General features: G+C 62.1%; 2 protein-coding genes across 9 annotated transcripts in view; one reads left to right on the forward strand and one right to left on the reverse strand.

The window, feature by feature from the left end:
• On the forward strand, positions 1–10,047 carry PEX11G (peroxisomal biogenesis factor 11 gamma). 7 transcript variants are annotated; one of them, XM_062178245.1, is made up of 5 exons: positions 1–89; positions 1,967–2,155; positions 3,854–4,032; positions 8,253–8,338; positions 9,865–10,047. In XM_062178245.1, the coding sequence occupies exons 1-5, from the start codon at positions 30–32 to the stop codon at positions 10,029–10,031; spliced, it is 681 nt and encodes a 226-aa protein (XP_062034229.1). In that variant the 5' UTR covers positions 1–29; the 3' UTR covers positions 10,032–10,047. The 7 variants fall into 7 exon arrangements, with proteins under 7 accessions (XP_062034229.1, XP_062034232.1, XP_062034226.1 ...); XM_062178248.1 differs by having other exon boundaries at positions 8,279–8,338; positions 9,865–10,044; XM_062178242.1 differs by lacking the exon at positions 9,865–10,047 and adding an exon at positions 8,684–9,247.
• Positions 10,048–12,233: 2,186 nt separating this feature from the next.
• ARHGEF18 (Rho/Rac guanine nucleotide exchange factor 18) overlaps positions 12,234–20,413 on the reverse strand; it is a 52,661-nt gene continuing 44,481 nt past the window's right edge. For both annotated transcript variants that reach the window (XM_062178618.1, XM_062178617.1), the window contains 12 exons: positions 19,750–19,826; positions 19,043–19,221; positions 18,364–18,455; positions 17,894–18,079; positions 17,229–17,360; positions 16,834–16,958; positions 16,268–16,324; positions 16,119–16,166; positions 15,539–16,009; positions 14,714–15,032; positions 14,028–14,153; positions 12,234–13,938 (listed from right to left, as the gene is read on the reverse strand). In XM_062178618.1, the coding sequence (XP_062034602.1) occupies positions 13,778–13,938; positions 14,028–14,153; positions 14,714–15,032; positions 15,539–16,009; positions 16,119–16,166; positions 16,268–16,324; positions 16,834–16,958; positions 17,229–17,360; positions 17,894–18,079; positions 18,364–18,455; positions 19,043–19,221; positions 19,750–19,826 (1,973 nt within the window). In that variant the 3' untranslated portion in view covers positions 12,234–13,777. The remainder of the gene's footprint in view (positions 13,939–14,027; positions 14,154–14,713; positions 15,033–15,538; positions 16,010–16,118; positions 16,167–16,267; positions 16,325–16,833; positions 16,959–17,228; positions 17,361–17,893; positions 18,080–18,363; positions 18,456–19,042; positions 19,222–19,749; positions 19,827–20,413) is intronic.

Genomic DNA, 20,413 nt, shown 5'->3' on the forward strand with positions numbered 1-20,413 from the left:
CGGCGCGGTGACGTCACGGCGGAGTTGCCATGGCGGCGCTGAGCAAGGCGGCGGCGGCGCTGGAGTCGTACAGGGGCCGGGACCGCCTGGTGAGGCCGGGGCGGAGTGCGGCCGGAGCCCAGCGAAGGGGACCCTGAGGCCAGGGAGGGGGCTGTTCGACCTGGAACGGCTCCAAGCCAGCCGCGTCGCAGAGTTTTCAAAAAGTTTTCCTGGAAGGGCAAGAGGGGGAGACGAGAGCTCCCACCTGCCGCCCGGTGCCCCAAGTGGCCGCGACAGCCGGGGCTGGGCCGGGGGCGGGGAGCCGGGTTCCCCTGTGAGTGACAGGGGCCCCAGCACCCCGGGCCGTCCTCAGCTGCCTTCCCAGGCGCACTAGCAGGGGGCTGGATCGCACCGGCGTCTGTGGCCTGTGTCTTCTACCGTCTCTCTCTGGTGCTGGAGGTTTTAACCAGTCTCCCCCCAGGCTGGATGCTAGTGTTCTGCCGCAGCCACGGGGCTGACAGGGAGCTATAAGCACAAATACAAATAAAACAGCAAGAACCAGCGGCTTCTGCAAAGCACAGGCAGGCGGTCATTCAAGATGGGAATCGGAGCTCAGCACAGTGCTGCACGTCACCTACCGGGCGGCGGCCTCCAGGTCACCAACGCCACGCGAGGCAACCTTTGCTCCCAGCCCGCAGTCCAGCTGAGGGCTTAGGTCCCACGAGGTGGATGCAAATAGGCATTTCAGCCCCCAGCCCCTGCCTGCTGGGAAAGGAGACTCTGGGAACCCGTTTTGTATTCCTTGTCCCTATCACATCTGTCCCCAGAGGCTGTGCCCCTGCCATCGGATCAGCAGTCCTGCTGGACTTCCTCAGGTTGCTTTTCGGGCCCGTTTGTCCCATAAGAATCTTTTCCACCTTTCAGCTTCTATTGGAAGGTTACGAATTTAGAATCTTTTTTTTTTTTTTTTAAATTTTTGACAGGCAGAGTGGACAGTGAGAGAGAGACAGAGAGAAAGGTCTTCCTTTTGCCGTTGGTTCACCCCCCAAATGGCCGCCGCGGTAGGTGCACTGCGGCCAGCGCACCGCGCTGATCCGATGGCAGGAGCCAGGTACTTCTCCTGGTCTCCCATGGGGTGCAGGGCCCAAGCACTTGGGCCATCCTCCACTGCACTCCCTGGCCATAGCAGAGAGCTGGCCTGGAAGAGGGGCAACCGGGACAGGATCGGTGCCCCAACCGGGACTAGAACCCGGTGTGCCGGTGCCGCAAGGCGGAGGATTAGCCTAGTGAGCCGCGGCACCGGCCTTAGAATCTTTTTTTTAAAGATGTAATTATTTGAAAGGCAGAGTTACGCAGAGAGGAGGAGAGGCAGAGAGAGAGAGAGGTCTTCCATTCGCTGGTTCACTCCCCAATTGGCTGCAATGGCCAGAGCTGTGCCGATCTGAAGCCAAGAGCCAGGAGCTTCTTTTAGATCTCCCTTACAGGTGCAGGGGCCCAAGGAGTTGGGCCATCTTCTATTGCTTTCCCAGGCCATAGCAGAGAGCTGGATTGGAAGAGGAGCAGCTGAGACTAGAACCGGCGCCCATATGGGATGCTGGCACTGCAGGTGGCAGCTTTACCCGGTACACCACATCGCCAGCCCCTAGAATCTTTTAAGATGTAATTAACACTGCTGGGTCTGGGGCAGGCAGAAGCCAGGAGCCAGGATCTCCATCTGGGTCTCCCAGAGGAGTGGCAGGGACCCAAGCACTTGGGCCATCACCGGCTGCTTCCCCAGGTGTATTAGCAGGGAACTGGATCAGAAGCAGAGCAGCCAAGACTCGAACCCAGTGCTGCACTCTGGGATGCACTGCAAGCTTCACCTGCTGCTCACAGTGTGGTCCCTGGGTTCAGAATCGGGCACAGATGCAGGCCAGCACGGCCCACGGCCTGGTCGAAGGTGACGCAGCTCAGCTCCACCATGCTCACTGCCTCTGGTTCCCCACAGATCCGGACGCTGGGGTACTGCTGCCAGCTGGTTGGTGGCATCCTGGTGGAACGCGGTCCTGCCCAGTCGGAGGTGGGGACGCGCCTGCTGGCGGTGTCCGCCCAGCTCAGCCACTGCAGGACTGTCCTGCGGCTCTTTGACGACCTGGCCATGTTCGTCTACACTAAGCAGTACGGCCTGGGGCCAGAGGTAACGGTTCCAGGGGGCTGCTGGGAGAGGGGTGCGGGCCTCAGGGAGCCCATCTGTTGCAGTGTATATGTACAATGTATGTGTCTGAAAGAGAGCTTCCACCCACTGCTTCGCTCCCCAAACGCCTATACCAGCCAGGGCTGGGCCGGGCTGAAGCCTGGGAACCGGCAACTCAATGCAGGTCTCCCCTGTGAGTGGGAGGGGCCCAAGTCCTGGAGCCATCACCTGCGGCTACCCAGGGTGCACACTAGCAGGGAGCTGGGGTCGGAAGGGAAGCCAGGACTCTGATGTGGGATGTGGCCGCCTCCAGCGGCATCTTAACCACTGTGCCAAATGCCTGCCCCAGGACACTTTACCTTTTATCATTTCCTTTTTTGAGGTGAGCAGATGTTCTGATTGGCTTTGAATTTTTACAAAGTAGCTCATGTGTTCCAGAGGATACAGTAAAAGTGTCTGCTCCCTTCCCAATCTTCTGCACCCCCAATTTTCCACGCAGAGGCAGCCACCAGGTCAGCATCTTGTGTCTGCTTCCTAGGCTCCCTGGTGCCTGGACAGGCAATGCACACGGTTCCCTAAGTCGGCATTCTCCCACGTACGCTGCTGCGGCTTGCTTTTCTCACGTCACGGAACAACTCAGACATCATTCCTTATCGGTCCATAAAGAGCTCCTTCTCTTCTTAAAAATTCAAACAAAACAAAAACAAAAAACAAAACTTACTCAACAGGCATTGAGAGAGAGAGCAAGAGAGGGACACAAACGGGGGGAGCTTCTACCCCGGTTCACTTCCCAAACGTCCACAGTGACTGGAGCTCGGCTGGCCGGAAGCTGAGGCCCGGAGCCAGGAGCTCAGTGTGGGTCTCTCAGGCGGGTCCAGGGCCCTGGTGACTTGAGCCATGTGCGACAGCCACACGCTGTCTGCCACGTGTACACCAGCGGGAAGCTGGACCAGCAGCAGAGCCAGGCCTGGAAGCCAGGCGCTCTGACAGGGGGTTCGGGTGTCCTGACCGTGCGCTTAACCGCCAGGCCAGGCGCCTGCCCCTTCTTTACAGCACACAGTAGTCGGTCACAAAGGCAGACGGCGAGTTATTTACCCAGTCCCCGGTGGACGGTTATGTCTAAGATGTTGCTGTGAGAACCATGCTGCAGCCAGTTCTGTGTCCCCATCTGGGCCCATCCTGTCCTCCAGGGGATGACGCTCCTGCGGCCACACCGGCCCGGTCCAGCTGGACGCAGGGTATCATTCAGAACTCGGGGGCAGAGGGTGTGGCACTGCGCAGGGCCAGGAGCCCATGTGGACTCTGCACTTCCGTAGGCTGAGGCCGCCTGTGCCTGCCTGCATTGGGGCAGGTGGCATCCTCCAGGCATCCCCAGCCTGCCCGTAACACAGGGATGGTGACCTGGGCCCCAAAAGAAATCCCAGTGCTGAGGCCCAACCCTGAGCACGGGAGGCGGAGCTTGGGGCTGCAACAGGGCATGGGGTTTTTGAAGCTCTGGGGGACACCACTGTGCACCTGCTGTTGCACCCAGCGGGCATAGAGGACTGCTCTGTGGAGACGGAACTTGGCTGGTGTGGGACCCCCAGCCCCCGGCGCCTTGTTCCTCCTGCAGCCGCTGGCCAGGGGACAGGTGGCCGAGAGCATCCCGGGATGGGCTGGGTGGGTCTGGCCTCAGGCCCACGCCCTCTCCCCGTGCCACAGGAGGAGGACGTCTTTGTCCGCTGGGTGTCTGTCCTGGGCAACATGGCCGACCAGCTCTACTACCCCTGTGAGCACCTTGCCTGGGCGGCTGATGCCAAGGTCCTCCGCGTGGACTCTGCCCGCTGGTGGACTCTGAGCACCACCCTCTGGGGCCTCTCCCTCCTGCTGGGCATCGCCAGGTAAGCACCTGACATTCTGTTCTCCTGAGCAGGGCTGCAGGGGCACCAGTGGGTTGCCTGGGTTACGCTGGGGTGGGGCACGTGGGCTCTGGATTCCCCGTCTTCCTCCTTTAGCTGTGAGCCTACTGTGTCCCATCACTGGTGTCACCATGGCCACAGTCTCAGCGTCCTCAAGCCACAAGGTTTATGGTCAGGATGTAGAGGTTGGAAGTCCGGCCAGGTGCAGGCGGGGCTGCTCCTTGGTGGAGGGTCCAGGGTCCAGGGGAGAATCTCGGTCCCAGCTTCCAGAGGCGCTGCACCCCTCAGCTCCGGCCCCTGCCTCTGTCATCTTGCGTGCATCACTGATTTCTGCTTCCGTCGTCACAGCTCTTTCTCTGACTGACGCGCCTGCCTCCCTCTTGTAAGGGCCCTCGTGGTGACCTTGAGCCACCCCGACAAGCCAGGACAATCTCAGTCTCAGACTTAATCACACTGGCAAAGCTTCTTGTTTATTTATTTGAAAGGCAGAGAGAGGAGAGAGGAGAGAGGAGGGAGGGAGGGAGAGAGGGGGAAGGAGGGAGGGGGAGAGAGAGAGAGAGATCGTCCATCCACTGGTTCACTCCTCAAATGCCTGTGATACCCAGGGCTGCACCAGCCTGAAGCCAGGAGCCTGGAGCTCAGTCCGGGTCTCTGGCATGGGCGGCAGGGACCCAAGTACTTGAGCTGCCACTGCTGCCTCCCAGGAGCAGCATCAGCAGGAAGCTGGAGTGGAAGCAGAGCCAGGACTTGCTTCCAGACCCTCCAGGAGGGGAAGGGAGCATCCAAATGTGGCGACACCCGCCCCTGCAGAAGCCGCTTTGTTCCACAAGGTGCCATCCTCCCAGGGCCTGGGGATTGGCGTGTGGCTGTCATCAGGGCTGGGGGCCACACCCTGCTGGCCAGGTCCAGGGAGAAGAACTAACTCCAGGGCCTGCAGGGAAGTAGCCCTTGAGGGCGTCATTCCACACTTTATGACCAGCAGACACGCCCGAAGAAAACGCTTTCCATACTCGCTCCGTGCTTCCCCAAGCCACCTGGTTTCCAGAACTTGGCAGTGAGGGTTTTCTCCCATTTTCCTCTTTGCAAATTTGCTCAGCTGGTTTGTTCAGAATCCCCCACCCCAGGAGACCCAATGGCATTTGGGGTGCAGTGGGTTGATTACGCCTTCACGTGTGAAAACCACATCCCACATCAGGGCACTGGTTCAAGTCCCGGCTGCTCTACTTCCAGTCCTGCTTCCTGTTAACGCACCTGGGAAGGCAGAAGATGGTCCAGGTGCGTGGGCCCGTCACCCACGTAGGAGACCCAGATGAAACTCCAGTCTCCTGGCCTTAACCCGGCCAGCCCTGGCTGTTACAGCCATTCAGAGAGTGAACCAGCATGGAAGATGTCCATGTCTCTTCCTCTCTCTATAGTCCTGCCTTTCAAATAAATAAACAAATCCTTAGGAAAAAAAAAGGAAACTCAAGGCGGAGAAAGGCCTCAGAATTCCCTCAGATCCCTGGCATGGAACCCCTCCCCTGGGGGACACAGCTGAGTGTGCTGTCCCTTGTCCCAGGTGAGGCACTGCCTTTCAGTAATTCCTGTCTCCCAGACCCCCAACTGCCCCACACAGGTGCCTTTGTGCCACGCACAGCATGGACAGTATGGGGCATGCAGACCCCACCACGCACAGCGTGGACGGTATGGGACATGCAGACCCCACCCCAGCTGCCCCAATGCCACGCAGAGCGTGGACGGTATGGGGCATGCAGACCCCACCCCGGCTGCCCCAATGCCACGCAGAGCGTGGACGGTATGGGACATGCAGACCCCACCCCGGCTGCCCCAATGCCACGCAGAGCGTGGACGGTATGGGGCATGCAGACCCCACCCCGGCTGCCCCAATGCCATGCAGAGCGTGGATGGTATGGGGCATGCAGACCCCACCACGCACAGCATGGACGGTATGGGACATGCAGACCCCACCCTGGCTGCCCCAATGCCACGCAGAGCGTGAACGGTATGGGACATGCAGACCCCACCCTGGCTGCCCCAATGCCACACACAGCATGGACGGTATGGGGCATGCAGACCCCACCCCGGCTGCCCCAATGCCACGCAGAGCGTGGATGGTATGGGACATGCAGACCCTCCCCCACTGGCTACCCCACGCAGGTGCCCTCATGCCATGGACTGTCTGGACATGCACACACCCTAAGTAGAAGAGTCAGACTCTAGTGTTTAGGCTCTGGTGGGGTCTTCTTTCTCTCCTTTTGGCTGCCCCCCCCCCCCCCCATGAATGCAGTTCCTGCACAGTGGGGCACAGGCAGGGGCCAGCACGACCCCAGCACAGGCAGGCCAGCTCCTTATCTTTTCTTCCCATCTGCAGCCTTCAGCTCCTCTCTGTTCTCCATAAAGCACGGACTGGTTTCCCGAGGGCTTTGCAACATCCTGTGCTGCAGGACGGCAGGGCTGAGCCCTCTCCTGTGCCTGGGCACCTGCTGTCCTGCCTCCTACTCCCTCCCGGCCTCCGCTGATCGCTGTTTTAAGTCAGATCGATGACCAAGAGCAGGCAGTGGGGCTTGGCTTGTTCCACTTAACGTGGTGTTCTCCAGCTCCGCCCACTTCGGTGTGGGTGGCGACACTTCCTTGTCTGTTACTGCTGGGTGACTCCCCTGGGTGTCTGGCCGCGTGTTCCAGCCTTGCCCTGCGCTGTCCTCTCCCTGCCCTGTCTTGCACTCCACCACGCCCTCTGCCCGGCTCCCGGTGTCATCTGATCCCAGCGGTCCCCAGGGGTCGCCCTGCTTCTCTGTCACCTCTGGGGCTGCAGCTCACAGGGAGGCCATGGCTCACAGCCTCTCGCTGGCTGCCTTCTTCAGGCTCCTCCTGACCTTGAGCTCCCCCAAGACTCCTTGTTCCTGTTTCAGGGGCAGCCTGGGTTCCATTTTTCTTTCTTTTTTTTTTTTTTTTTAAGATTTATTAATTTACTTACCTGGAAGTCAGAATTACACACACAGAGAGGTCTTCCATCCGCTGGCCACGATGGCCAAAGCTGCGCTGATTCAAAGACAGGGGCCAGGAACCTCCTCTGGGTCTCCCACACGGTGTAGGGGACCCAAGCACTTGAGCCATCCTCCACTGCCTTCCCAGGCCACAGCAGAGAGCTGGCTCAGAAATGGAGCAGCCAGGACACGGACCAGTGTCCACGGGATGCTGGCATTGAAGGCGGCGGCTTTACCCGCTATGCCATAGCACTGCCCCACCCCTTGTTAACAGGCATTGTTTTTGAGAGCAGCTTTAGCTTTGCAGCAAAGTTGGGCCCAAGTACAGAGCCCCCCAGGCTCTCCTGCTGGACCTCTCCCAGCAGGGACATGCAGTGGTTCTCCTTGGTGACCCCCAGTGTCACCATTCAGCCCCGCTTGGACCCATGGAACCCAAGTTCAGTGAGAGGCGTCCCCTACGACAGGGCCGTCCAGAGTTGTGTCACTGCCCTCAGGTCCCTGGGGCCTGCCTGTGGGTCTGCTCATCTGCAGAGTGGCCAGGCTCCCATCTTTTCCCTGTATCTGGATTCTCCTCGGGGCCCCAGGGAACATGCAGATGCCCGGGCCAGGCACCCAGGGGACTGGGGTCCGTGAATGGACATTGTCCCTAGCTCCCAAGTGCCTCAGCTGCGGCCCATCCTCCACATTGTGGGACACGCCTGAGTACACTGTGGCTGGAGAAACCTGCACACTCACAGCCACAGTGCCATGGCCTGGGCTCCAGGGTGCAGGCGCCTGTGGGAGCAGCCTGGGTGGGCGCCATACCTGGCCCAAGTCCCCACAGCTGGGACTCTGTCCCTCACCTCCAGGCGGAAGTGCTGCCAGGCACTCTGACTGGTCTGGCCACCGCAGTGACAGCCCTGGGGGCCCAGGTGCAGAGAGGGTTCCAGCTTTTCGGGCTGTGGAAACAGCCAGAGGCCAGATCTGTGTCCTGGTGTCCACAGCCGCCCCACCAGGCCACGAAGCCCTCGGCCAGTGGTTGGCAGAGGCACCAGGTCCCCCTGCCTCGGGCTGTGCTAGCAGAGCTCCCTCCAGCAGGGCACGGGGCCACGAGGGAACCAGATGCTACAGGAGCCTGTGGCCGCAGGTGGCAGGACAGCCCCCTCCCGGGGCGGGGTGGGGAGGCACTGGGAAGCTCAGCTCTGGGCATCTACGCTGGGTCTCCCGCTGCCCCATCAGAGGTCCCCTCGTCTCTGATGTCCCAGGGCCCTGTGGACGGTGCAGAGGCTGCGACAGAGGCTGCGGAGCCCCACGGCCTTCACCAGGTACGTCGTGGTGTCCACCCCACAGGGCAGCGCTCACAGCCCACCCCCGTGCAGACCCTTGCAGCCCAGGGCCCGGGGCAGTGCCTTTCACAGATGGGGAAACCGAGGCTCGCTCCAGGCCTGAGCCTGCCCAGCCACACCCCCTGCCAGTTTCCCAAGGACAAGGCCATTCTCCCGCTTCATCCTGTGGGGCTGGGGCGTGGGGGAGGACTGAGGTGTGGATGGAACTTTCCTTCCTGGTTCACACTGTGGGCTCCCCCTGGGGGGTGTGACAGGGGCTGGGTCCCCCTGGAGCACCGCCAGCCCTCCCCTGCCCGAGGCTCAGCCACGCCCTCTGCCCTGCAGCCGGCTGCCCCGCAGCAAGCGGCGGGCCATGGAGGCGCAGATGCGGTCCGAGGCGCTCACCGCCCTCAGCAACCTGGCGGACCTGGCCAACGCCGTGCACTGGCTGCCACCGGGCGTCCTGTGGGCCGGCCGCTTCCCCCCGTGGCTGGTGGGCCTCATGGGCACCATCTCCTCCCTGCTCAGCGTCTACCAGGCGGCCCGGGCTGGTGGCCAGGCAGATGCTGCCAGCCCCTGACGTGGATGAAGAGCGCGTGGACGAGCTGGGACTGGTGGAGGAGCCCTTCCCCAACACAGGCAACGCCAGGCCGGCGACTGTGTCTCTGGTTAAGCAGCCTGAGGGGCAAGCCCGTGGCTGGGGCGAAAGAGGGGCTGGCAAGAGGCTCCCCAGGTCCCAGAGGGGAGCCCTCTCTCAAGACCCCAGCGGTGGGCCCCTGGACTCCTGGGCCCTGGCAGTGCTGGTCAAGGCCACCCTGGGCTGCTGGCCGCCCTCTCACATCCAGTGATGGGAAGGAGAGTGGATGCCGAAGTGGAAAGCAATTAAATATCTTGGTGCTAGTGCTGGGCCCTGGTGTGAGAGATTATTATACTGGTGGCCGCAGGCCGCTCGCCAGCATCCCACTGGCCCACTACACGGGTGGACCAAGCCGCTCTAAGAAACCCTACCTGCCCAGCCTGCCTTCTGGAACACTCTTCCTGGTGGGTCCTGTCTCCCAACAAGTGCTGCCTATTGATCCTGAGCAGCCTTCAGCCACCAGGGTGTACCCCACTCCCACACTCCATCATCCCACCAGGCCACCCAGGAGCCTCACGTGGTCCCACGAGTATTCTGTTTACAGACACAGGGGAGCTGTGAATACTTGCGTTGCAGGAGACCTGCCCAGGACGTGGGCAGGTTGGGCTCCCTAAGTCTCTGCCTTCCCTTCATTAGAGAGGGCCATGCGCACCTGCCCCAGCTGCCCCTGGGAAGATAAGGGGCACCCCACTACCCACCTGGAGACTCAGCCAGCCAACACCTGTAAGGCAGCGGGAGAAGCCACGGAACCCTGGTCAGACTACCTCAGGGTGGGGTGGTGTTGTGGCATAGTGGGTAAAGCCCCAGCCTGCGGTGCCAGCATCCCATATGGGCGCCGGTTCGAGTCCTGGCTGCTCCTCTTCTGATCCAGCTCTCTGCTATATCCTAGGGAAGCAGAAAATGGCCCAGGTCCTTGGGCCCCTGCACCGGAGTGGGAGACCCGGAAGAAACTCCTGGCTCCTGGCTTTGAATCGGTGCAGCTTTGGTCATTGTGATTATTTGGGAAGTGAACCAGTGGAATGGAGACTCTCTGGCTCTACCTCTCCCTCCCTGTAACTCTTTCAAATAAATAAAATAATTCTTTAAAAAAAAAAGTCTACCACAGGGAGAAGAAAGCTAAGTTCTGGGGACAGCTGGGCTGGAAAGGCCTCGGGCACTGACCTCGGGCACAGAGCAGACCTCCCCGAGCTGCCCAGTGGGCCTGGTGGTGTTTTTTTTTTTTTGCAGAGACAGAGAGAAAGGTCTTCCTTCCATTGGTTCACCCCCCAAATGGCTGCTACGGCCGGCGCTGCGCTGATCTGAAGCCGGGAGCCAGGTGCTTCCTCCTGGTCTCCTATGCGGGTGCAGGGCCCAAGGACCGGGACCATCCTCCACTGCCTTCCCAGGCCACAGCAGAGCTGGACTGGAAGAGGAGCAACCGGGACAGAATCCGGTGCCTCGATCAGGACTAGAACCCGGTGTGCCGGCGCCGCAGAGGATTAGCCTAGTGAGCCGCGGTGCCGGCCCTTTTTTTTTAAAACATTTATTAGAGAAAGAGAGAAGCCTTCCATTTACTGATTCACTTCCCAGATGGCTCCAATGGCCTGGGCTGGGTCAGGTGGAAGCCAGGAGCTTTATCCGTGTCTCCCATGTGGGTACAGGGTCTCAAGCACTCGAGCCAACTTCCACTGCATCCCCAGGCCATTAGCAGAGAGCTGGACTGGAGGTGGGGCAGCCAGGACATAAACCAGCACACATATGGGATGCTAGTATCGCAGTTGGCAGCTTTACCCACTGCGCCACAGCACCAGCCCCTCCGTGTACTTTGAAGAAGTGGAATCCACATGGAACTCAACTATGTAAGGCACACAGTGTGGTGGGTTTGCAAGCCCAGAGTTGAGCAACTATTGCACGGTCCCTCTCAGAACCTTTCCCTCTCCTCTCCCTCTCCCTGCCTGCTTTGGCTTTGTGGTCCTCAACTCTTTAGGGGCTCCGGACCCCTTGGTGCACACAATGTCTTTGCAGGATATGGAACATCCCATTCTGGGCCTTATGGCAGAAGGCTGGAAAGGGTCAGAAGGCAGAGATCAGGGGATGGCTAGAGGCAAGGTGGAGGGGGCAGTCCTCCCACCTCCCAGGCAGGCCTGGGTTCAGGCTATAACTTCTGGCTTCCCCTGCTGATTGCTACCTCCTGCCCCCTGGTGTAGCCTGGGGGCCAACGTGAGGTACACGGAAGAAGTGGAGAGTGAGCAAGAGAGAGCTCCTTATATGAAACCCTCTGTTCAAACAGCCAGGGGCGTTCCTGTCTCCTATGCAACCAGGACTCCAGGAGGGCAGAAATTAGGGTCTCCTGCACAATGTAGCCTCTCAAGCCAGTTCAGAAGAACCTGAAGTTATGCTCTTGGAAGTCATTTTGTATTAGAAAAAATTCCAGGGACCGGCACTGTGGTGTAGTGCGTAAAGCTGCCACTCGCCACATCAGTATCCCATATGCGCACTGATTAGTGTCCCAGCTGCTCCACCTCTGATCCAGCCCCCCCACCCCTTTTTAAGATTTATTACTTATTTGAAAGTCAGAGTTACAGAGAGAGAGAGAGGGAGGTCTTCCACCTGATGGTTCACTCCCCAATTGGCTGCAATGGCCGGAGCTGTGCCAATCCGAAGCCAGGAGCCGGGAGCTTCTTCCGGTCTCCCACATGGGTGCAGGGGCCCAAGGACTTGGGCCATCTTCTGCTTTTCCCAGGCCATAGCAGAAAGTCCAGCTCCCTTCTAATGCACCTGGGAAAGCAGCAAAGATGGCCCAAGTGTTTGGGCTCCTGCCACCCATGTAGAAGACCTGGAAGCTCCTGTGTTCGATCGGCCCAGCTCCGGTCGTTGCAGACATTTGGGGAGTGAGCCAGTGGATGGAAGATCTCTCTCTCCCTGTCTGTAACTCTGCCTCTTAAATAAATCTTTAAAAAGAAAAAAAAAAAAAAAAAAAAAAAAAAACAACCATCCAGGACAGCCACGTCCCGGAGACCCCACGTGGGCCTGCAACCCGGGAGCACTGCTGTGTCCACTTCAGGTGGCCGTCTCCCTGCCTGGCCCCCACCTCTGCAGCCAGCAGCTCAGCCTCCCCAGGCTGGGGCACGGAGACCCATTTCTCCAGGGTCAGCAGCCCCTGCAGCTCCTCTAACATGTTGGGCCACACCCAGGAGCACGGGTGTCTGAGAGAGGCGGGCACAGGAGCCTCGGGAGCCCCTGCAGACACAACCCCAGAGAGCGCGCGGCAGCCGGAGCTCCACTGAGACACCTTTATTGCTAGAATCGGGTCTGAAGCTCTAAGGTGACTCCCAGACAGCCCATGGGGAGGAGACGGAAGGATCAGGCCCACTACGGTCAGGGCCACAGCTGACGGGGATATGCACACTGGCTCGGCTGTTGATGTTACCGACATGGGGCACCCCCAGATTGACTGAGGGGTGCTGGCGACAGAAGAGGGGTGCGCGGTGCTGCTGGACCACGCATGGCGGAGCCGAGCCTGGGGGAGGGGGTGGGAACTCCTAAGTCAGCTTTTCTAAAGTGCTCCAATACTTCTCAGTACAAAAATACAAAACACTGATTACAAACATGGCACGGACAGGGTCTGCGGGCCGGTGGGGATGCCCAGGGCACCGGATGGAGCGTGCTGGCAATGGGAAAGGACCCGGGATGGGGACGCCACTTGCTGGCCTCAGGACATTGAGAACTGCTGCGTTCAGCACCTGTCACTAACCGTGCTGCCACCAAGGCCAGCACCCGCACCTGGCCATCCGTCCTAGGCCTGCAGCACCCATCAGGTGTCATGGCTACTGGGTCAGATGCTCAGGTGAGCACTTTGCCCCTGTGCTCGCCTGGCCCCAGCTGGCGGGAACATCCCTGTAGGGCAACACAGGAGGCAGGGGATGCTGGGAGAAGGCCTGAGGTCCCCAGCTGCTGGGTTCAGCAGCCTGGCCCTGCCAGGGGCCATGAGTATGGCCAGTCCAGGACCCTCTTGCCAATGCCTGTTGCCCCCTGCTCTGCCCTGGATCCGACCAGTCTGGGACCACTACCCAGCTCCTTCAGGGGAGTCAGGCCATCGTCTCAAGGTGCTTCCTCCCCACACCCTGGCACTAGGGGCTTTCTCCCAGCAGCCCCGGGAAGACCTGCTCAGTCCATGGGGGTGCAGGACGCTCTTCCCCAGGGTGGTGGCTCTGGGTGAAGCATGAGGTCTGCCCACCACAGCTCCAGATGCGCCCCTGGTTCTTGTCCCCCGGGCAGGTGGTGTCCCATCCGTGCCGAGGTTCTCCGTGAACCTGTGTGGGTGTCTGGCCTAGAAGGGGATTCTCTCCGACCGAGGACAGACACTGCCAATGCCACCAGCCCCATGTGGTGCCCTGGTGATTGGCTCCAGCGGCTCCTGGTGGCCGTGAAGCCATGCTGCGGCCAGCAGCTCTCCAGGCTGAGGTCTGGCCTGCCCTCCGGTGCCTTGTGGAACACGCACTGTCCCTCGCTGCGTGGACACACAGCCTGGGCTCCACCTCTCCCCCACCTGAAGGGGGGTGCTATGGCTGAAAGCAGCTTCTTGGCTTAGCTCAGGTCCAACTTTCGATTAAAAACTTTCCTTTTTATAAAAAAAGAAACCTAGGTGGAGAAAGTTGCCAGGGCATGCGATCGGAGCACCAACAGCCAACTCGGCCAGCTGGTCGTCCAGGGCGAACTTGGGAGGGGAGGGGCAGCTAGGTGGGCAGGCCACCCCTCGGAGGTCCCCCGAGGGCACAGAGGAATGGGGCAGGGAGAGGGGCGTACACGTCACGCCACACTCTTCAGAAGAAAATGACGTCTTCCTTGCTGGCTTCCTCCTTGGCGCTGAGTGGCGTGGCCGGCAGTGGCGAGGGGACTGGGAAGGATGGGCCCCCTGCCTTTGGCGAGAAGCCCTCGGGGGTCACGTCGGCCAGGGTCGGGCTCGGGGCCTGGAAGCTGGAGTCTGGAGGGGACAGGGGCCAGGAACGTCAGCAGCCACTGGGTGCTGCAGGTGGCCACGCCGGGCCTGGGCGGGGAAGGGGCCGGGCTCACCTGTGGGGGACGCGGAGCCCTGGCTGCCGAGCAGGAGGGGGCTGAGGGAGCGGCGGCTCCGTGCGCTGCTCTCCTCCTTGCCCATGAACTTGCTGAGAAGCAGCTGCTGCTTCAGGTCGAAGGAGGCTGCAAGGAGGAGGGTGGGTGGGCCTTGCTCCAGGGAGCTGGGGCGGAGTGGCTGCCGGCCTTCCCTACCCCACGCTCCCTGCAGGGACCCGGGCCGGTAAGAGCCCCTGGGGTCACTCAACATCTGAGACCTGGGTGTGGCAGCTCAGGATGCATCCCCTCCCCATGACCCTTGTGTCCCCGCAGCCACAGGCACCTCAGGCTGCCACCCAGTACCCCTGCTGGGCATCTGAGCTCGCTCCACAGGGGTCTGAGGGCAGGGGCGGTGGCTGCTCTGGCCTCAGTGTCCCCCTGTGGAATGGGAACACGGGGAGAGTCCCCAGCTGCATGGTCCCAAGTGACCAGGGTGCTCTGAGTTCTGGCTGAGACCCTTCTGGGGCTCCGCCGGCCCCCCACCCCCCAGCCATTTGACAAGGGCTGTGGGGCTCTGTATTTCCAGCTTTGCTCCTCAGGCCCCCCCTGCAGCCCTGTCTTCCTGCCATCTCTGGGCACCGCCCACACCAGACCTCCCAGTCCAGGGGCACCTGCAGGGCCAGCAGCAGCTGCAGGGCTGGGCTCACCTGTGCTCTCCCAGCGCTGGGAGCCCCTGCTCTTGCTCTTGTCCTTGCTGCCCTTGGTGGAGGCGGCCAGCTTGGTGGGGATCTGCTGCTGCACGGCCGTCTGCCTCTGGATCTGGTTGGTGGCGCTGAGCAGCTGGATGGGCACGTCGCTCTTGGCTGGCCGGCTCTCGGCTGGGGCGCTGTCCCTGCGAGCCACCTCAGGCCGCTCCACGTACTCAGGCCCGGCGCCTGGCATCAGCATGCTGACCCGGGGCCCCACGGCTTTGGCCAGGGCCCCAGGCGCCTCCAGCCCTTCCCCGTTGAAGCTGGGAGGCTGGGCCTAAAGAGTGACAGAGCACACGTCCCATAACTGTCATTCCTGCTGGGGGGCCTCCCCGGACGCCTATCCAGGATCACTCTTTGACCAGCACAGGGAGACCTCAGCCTGGTCTGAGACGGCCAGACCTTGTCCACCCACACCCAGCTCCTGGTCCTGCCTGCCAGGCAGACAGTCCCGCACACACACGCGCCCCGTGTGCACAGGTGTGCTCACACAACCTGCTGCTTGAGACAGTCCCCGGCGTTCACTGAGGGCTCTGAGCAATGGCACGCTTTGGCCCAACTATTGGCGCCATCACTGATGCCTCCTGGGGGAGGGGGGGCATCTGCAGGAGGCTGGAATCGGGAGCAGCAGCTGTGACGTGACCCCTGGCACGCAGGCGTGCGATGTGTTCACTGCTAGGCCTTGCGCGTGCGCTCCCGCGCGCACTCCCACTTACCAGTCACAGCACACATGCATTCCCACAGATGCGCGCGTGGCCCTCGGGCGGGCGCGCTCCCGCTCACCTCCACCAGCGCCTCGGGCGGCAGCGCCCCAGGAACCGTGTTCTGCTTCTTGAGTCTGCGCAGCAGCTCCAGGCGCTCCCGCTCGCGCTCCACCGCGCGCTGGGCCTCGCGCAGGCGCTCCAGGTCGTGCTGGTAGGCCTGGCGCTGGCGCTCCAGCTCGGCGCGCTCCTGCTCCAGCCGCTCGCGCAGCTGCCGCGCCTCGTCCTCGCGCTCCTGCAGCCGCGCGCCCGCCCGCTCCAGCTCCTGCCGCTGGCGCTCGCGCTCGCGCTCCCAGCGCTGCTGCTCCTGCCGCAGCTGATTCTGCAGCCTCTCCACGCCCGCCCGCTCCTCCCGCTGCTTCTCGAAGTTGCGCTGCCGCTCCTGCTCCAGCAGCATGTTCCCGCGCGTCGACTGCAGCCGGAACTGCTGCTCGCGCTCCTGGATGGCCGCCCGCTGCATCTCGACGTAGCTGTCTTGCTGCGCGATGACCGCCTGGGGATGAGGGCCGGGACCGGGCCGGTGAGAACCACGCCCACGCCCTGGCCCGGCTGGCCGGGGAAGGACAGGTGTGGCTGGTCCCTCCCGGACGCCCACTGGGTACCTGGAGGCTGAGGAGCAGCTGGGACAGCGTCTGGACGCGCTGGACAAGCTGTGGGGGGGGGGGGGGCAGAGATGGATGCTGGGTTCCCTGAAGGCGCATGGGGAGTGCATGCCAGGCCCCGCCCTCTGAGAATGCCAAGCCCCGCCTACCTCTGCCTCCAGGGTGATGGGCAGTCTGGGGCCAGCCTCTGTGCCCGGCGCCTCCACCTGAGAACACGACCGAGTCAGACCCCAAAGTGCGTCAGAGGACCGATCCTGGGAGGCCCCAGGCACTTTCAGCAAGACAGAAGGCACAGGCCCCGCGGCTCATCTGACTTGAGTCCACCAGATGGACACATGGGGTGGCCGGCCAGCGGTCCTGGGCCTGGCTCAGAAGTGAGGCTTGGGTGTCTGCACTGGGCACAGGAGCCAAGCCCAAGCATCAGAGGCAGCTTCTGAGATGGAGGGAGAGGGAGCAGACGTGGGCTTTGGGCACTGGGTGGGAGTCCCCACACGGAGCACAGCATGTGCGGTCCCTGTATGGGGTATACGCCTGCGGGTGACATCACGGCCAGCGCCCCCTCCCTCCTGGGGCTGAGAGGGGGCCAGTGGCCCGCAGATTCATCTGGGAGGGGACACTCTCAGTCACCGTGCAGTGTTCACCAGAGATGGAGAAATGAGGCGGGGCCCTGTCGCTAACAAGTTCCGTGGCTTGGATACCAAAGGGAGCCACCTACCACCTGCGGGGAGTCCTCGGAGCCCCCCAGGGCCTCGCCATCACACAGCTTTGGGTCTGGGATGCTCATGGGGCCTCGCCAGTCTCGTGGCCTGGGGTCATTATCCTTCTTCTTAAAGCTGCCATCTGAGAAGCCCAAGCCAAGGAGTGAGAGCGCTTCAGCTCCCGCGGGGTCTGGAACCCCACCCTCATCCCTCATACCCTCCCCCACCCCAGCAAGGAAAACCAGGCCAGGCTGCTGTCTGCAGCACAGAGACCAGCAGAGGGCGCTGTTACCAGCCCATGACTGACAGCAACAGCAGGGTTCCAGAAGGCTCAGAGAAGCCACACCTCGGAGGACACTCAGAGCTGCCCCTAAGGAACATCCTGGTGGTGGGTGGGGGCGGAGGCACCTACTCTTGCTGGGGCTGCTCGTGCTGTCGTAGCCCCCGAAGGTCTCGGCCCTGCGGGGCGCAGAGCTGCCTCCGTCCTCCGTCTGGCTGATGGCGCCGCCCAGTCGCCCACAGATCAGGCTCTGGATGCCCTCGACTGTGGAAGGAGCCGGGAGAAACGGGTTACCCTGCAGAGGGGCTGCATCTGTTTGGCTCCCTGTCCACAGCACGGACAGAGGCCAGGCTGCCTGCCCCAAGGGCCAACTCAGTGCAGCCAGGGGCTCTGCCTGCAGAGTGCAGGGTAACAACAGCCACCTCCTGGTGGCTGCCTCCTGCGAGTCGCAGGTGCTGGGCCCAGCACCAGCTCACGGGAGCCCTCTCAGCCAGAGCCCTCTGACTGCGTTTTTCTGGGGATGTCACTGGAGACGCCCGTCCCCGAAAGAGGAATCCATCCTGGCCAGTGCAGACCCCTGGCCCGGTGAGGGCATGAGAGGGTGGCTGAGTAGGAGAGAGAGTGCTCTAGGCCTGACCATGTCTGAGGACCTCCTGGCTTTAGCAGACATCCGGGGGTGGGTCAGTCCTGCCCCCATGCCCCCGCCCTCAGACAGACATATGTCCTGGGGGTGACGTCACGGCCACCTGGGCCGTGTGCCCAGCCTGGGGTCCTCTGAGGAGGGGGCACCTACTTACTCTCAGTCATGGCGGACCTCAGGATCTGCTCCCCTTGCAGGGTCTCGGAGGGGTCCCCGCCACGACAGAGGGCCCTGGAGCGGGCAGTGGTGTCTTCCAGGCCGGCCAGCTCGGCCATCTCCAGGTAGATGTGCTGCTTCTCCGCCAGGCTCTGGGAGATTAGCTGGTCCTGCAGGCTCAGGCGCTCTGCAGAGGCACGGTGGGGGACCCCCGCTGAACCCGAGCCTCGGTGAACTCCTGCCTGCATGAGGACCACTGGGGTGCAGCTGAACAGGGGGCTCAGGGCTCTGCCCCTCCCCCGACAAAGATCACGGCCTCATTCCGCAGCCCTGCCCCGAACCTGCCACAGAGCATCTGGACACAGCTCAGCTGGTGGCCAGCTCCGACAGGGGCCCAGGGCTGGCTGACTCACGAGGGCTCTGTGGGGCTGTGGCCACACAAGGGGCAGGCCTGGGCCCCGGACCCCTCACCTTGGAAGTCCCTGAGTCTCCCAGCGCGGGCCTCCAGCGCCTTCCTGTCCTCCTCAGCCTCACTGAAGGGCCCCTCCTCCTCGTCAGGACAGCTGTGGGGACAGGGGACAGGTGGTGGCACTGCCTCCCGGGCTGGCCTCTGCACGGATGCTGGTTCTGCAGAGCCAGCCACCTGAGCCTGTAAAGGGTGCGAGGGTGGGAGGGAGAGCGCCACGGGGCGTGGCTGCCAGGTGTCAGCACGCAAGCAGAGGGCGGTCTGAAGTGGCTGCAGTGAGGACCTGCCAGGTGGGGGTGGCTGCGAGCCACCGGGAGAGGCCAGCGGTGCTGCCCAGTGCTCCGTCAGGCAGAGCACGAGCCATGCAGTTGACAGGGCTGGGGAGAAGGGACACAACCCCACCACCTGCTCCAGCGGGACTGGCCCCCAAATGCAGGCTCCTGCTTGGGTCTCTCTGGCTTCTCACACCCTGGCCAGGGGCATCTGGGCTTTCCAGCACCTTGCAGGTTGTGCAGGTGTCAGAAGGAGCCGGAAGGGGTCTCCTGTCCATTTCAGAGAAGCGGATGGACGGGGCTCCAAGGTGAGATGAGGGAGAGGAGACACAAAGGGGCCTCCAGGGGGTGGGGGGCCTGAAGATCACAGCCAAGGGCAGAACAGTGGGCAGAAGAGGCCCCTGGCCCTCACCTCTCGACGGCCCTGCGGATGTGGGCCATCCAGGCGTTCCTGTCCTCTTTGGAGCCGGTGTAGATCTCATACATCTCAGGCCCTTGCAGGGAGGCGCTGATCAGAAACATGGCTTTCTCCTCATTGGCCACTTCCCTCACGATGAGCTTTTGTAAGGAGATGACCGGGGGCTTTGAGTCCTGGACGGGGACGGTGGGGACAGCGTGAGCCTCAGGTGAGGGCAGCGAGGCTGGGAGCTGTGCGCCCTGTTTCTCTCATTTCTATTTAGTTGTTCATTTGATTTGTTTGAAGGGCAGAGAGACAGACAGAGCTCCCATCCATGGGTTTACTCCTCAAACACCTGCAACAATTAGGGCTGGGTCGAGCCAGCTCCAGGAGCGTGGCCCTCAATCTGAGTCTCCCACATGGGTGGCAGGGACCCCAGTACTTGAGCCCTCACTGCTGCCTCCCAGGGCGTGCACTAACAGGAAGCTGCACTGGAAGCAGAGCAGCTGGGACTTGGAGCCGATGCTCGGATCTGAGATGCAGCGTCTGAAGCCCTGTGCCAAGCGCCTGCCACCTATTCCCAGAATGTCCCCTCTTGCCAGGCTGGAATCTGGGAGGTTCTGGGGGGCCCAGGAGAATGCGGGGGGTGCCGTTCCAGCCATGCCTGCTGCCCCGTCTTGGCTAACACGGCCCCCGACTGCCCCCTCCCGGCCCCTACCTACCACGGAAGCAAAGACGTATTTCTGATCCTTCTCTTGGAGCAGCAGAAGCACGTCGGTCAGCAGCACAGCGAGCACGTCTGTGGGGACGCACACGAGGGGACGCCTCACAGTCAGTGTGGCCGCCGGCTCCCGCTCCCGCCTGCCCCTGCGCGTCCCCTTCTGACCTCACCCTCACCCGGCCCTCCTGGGTTTGCACATTGAGTGCTGGTGAACGGTGAGCAGCCAGCTGCCCTCCAATGTCCCCAGAGCGCCTGCAGCTCCAGAGCTCTGAGCGGAAGCCCGGGCCTTGGAACTGCTCTCACTGTGATGTCCCCAACATGAACCCTCCCCACCAACGCTCCGTCCTGTCTCCTACTGTGGCCAGGCCGGCCTGGGCTCAGGCCCTTCCCGCAGCTCGCTGCCCTGTCCCCGTGGGAGGCTTTCCCACGCAGGGCCCTCAGGTCGCAGGAAGGGAGCTACCTCTGATGCCAACTGCACCAGATTCCCTTCCTCCAGCTGATCCTCTGCCCCGCAGCCTCCCGCTTCCAGGCTTTTCACTTGTTTCCTGACCCACAGATGAAAGCCCCAGGGGCCCAGGTCTTGCAGGGTCCCCTGTTTCCACCACCCAGTTCAGGGCCTGGCACGCAGAAGGCACTGGATTCCCCCAGGGGGCGCACAAACCCAC

The sequence above is a fragment of the Lepus europaeus genome, chromosome 20 (genome assembly GCF_033115175.1).
Source record: "Lepus europaeus isolate LE1 chromosome 20, mLepTim1.pri, whole genome shotgun sequence".
In the NCBI taxonomy this organism is placed as follows: Eukaryota; Metazoa; Chordata; class Mammalia; order Lagomorpha; family Leporidae; genus Lepus; species Lepus europaeus.

Coding starts and splice junctions, on each gene's coding strand:
- PEX11G (XM_062178242.1), top strand. CDS start 30: ATGGCGGCGCTGAGCAAGGCGGCGGCGGCGCTGGAGTCGTACAGGGGC. Junction 90..1,966: donor ACAGGGGCCGGGACCGCCTG/GTGAGGCCGGGG, acceptor GGTTCCCCACAG/ATCCGGACGCTGGGGTACTG. Junction 8,339..8,683: donor AGCCCCACGGCCTTCACCAG/GTACGTCGTGGT, acceptor TCTGCCCTGCAG/CCGGCTGCCCCGCAGCAAGC.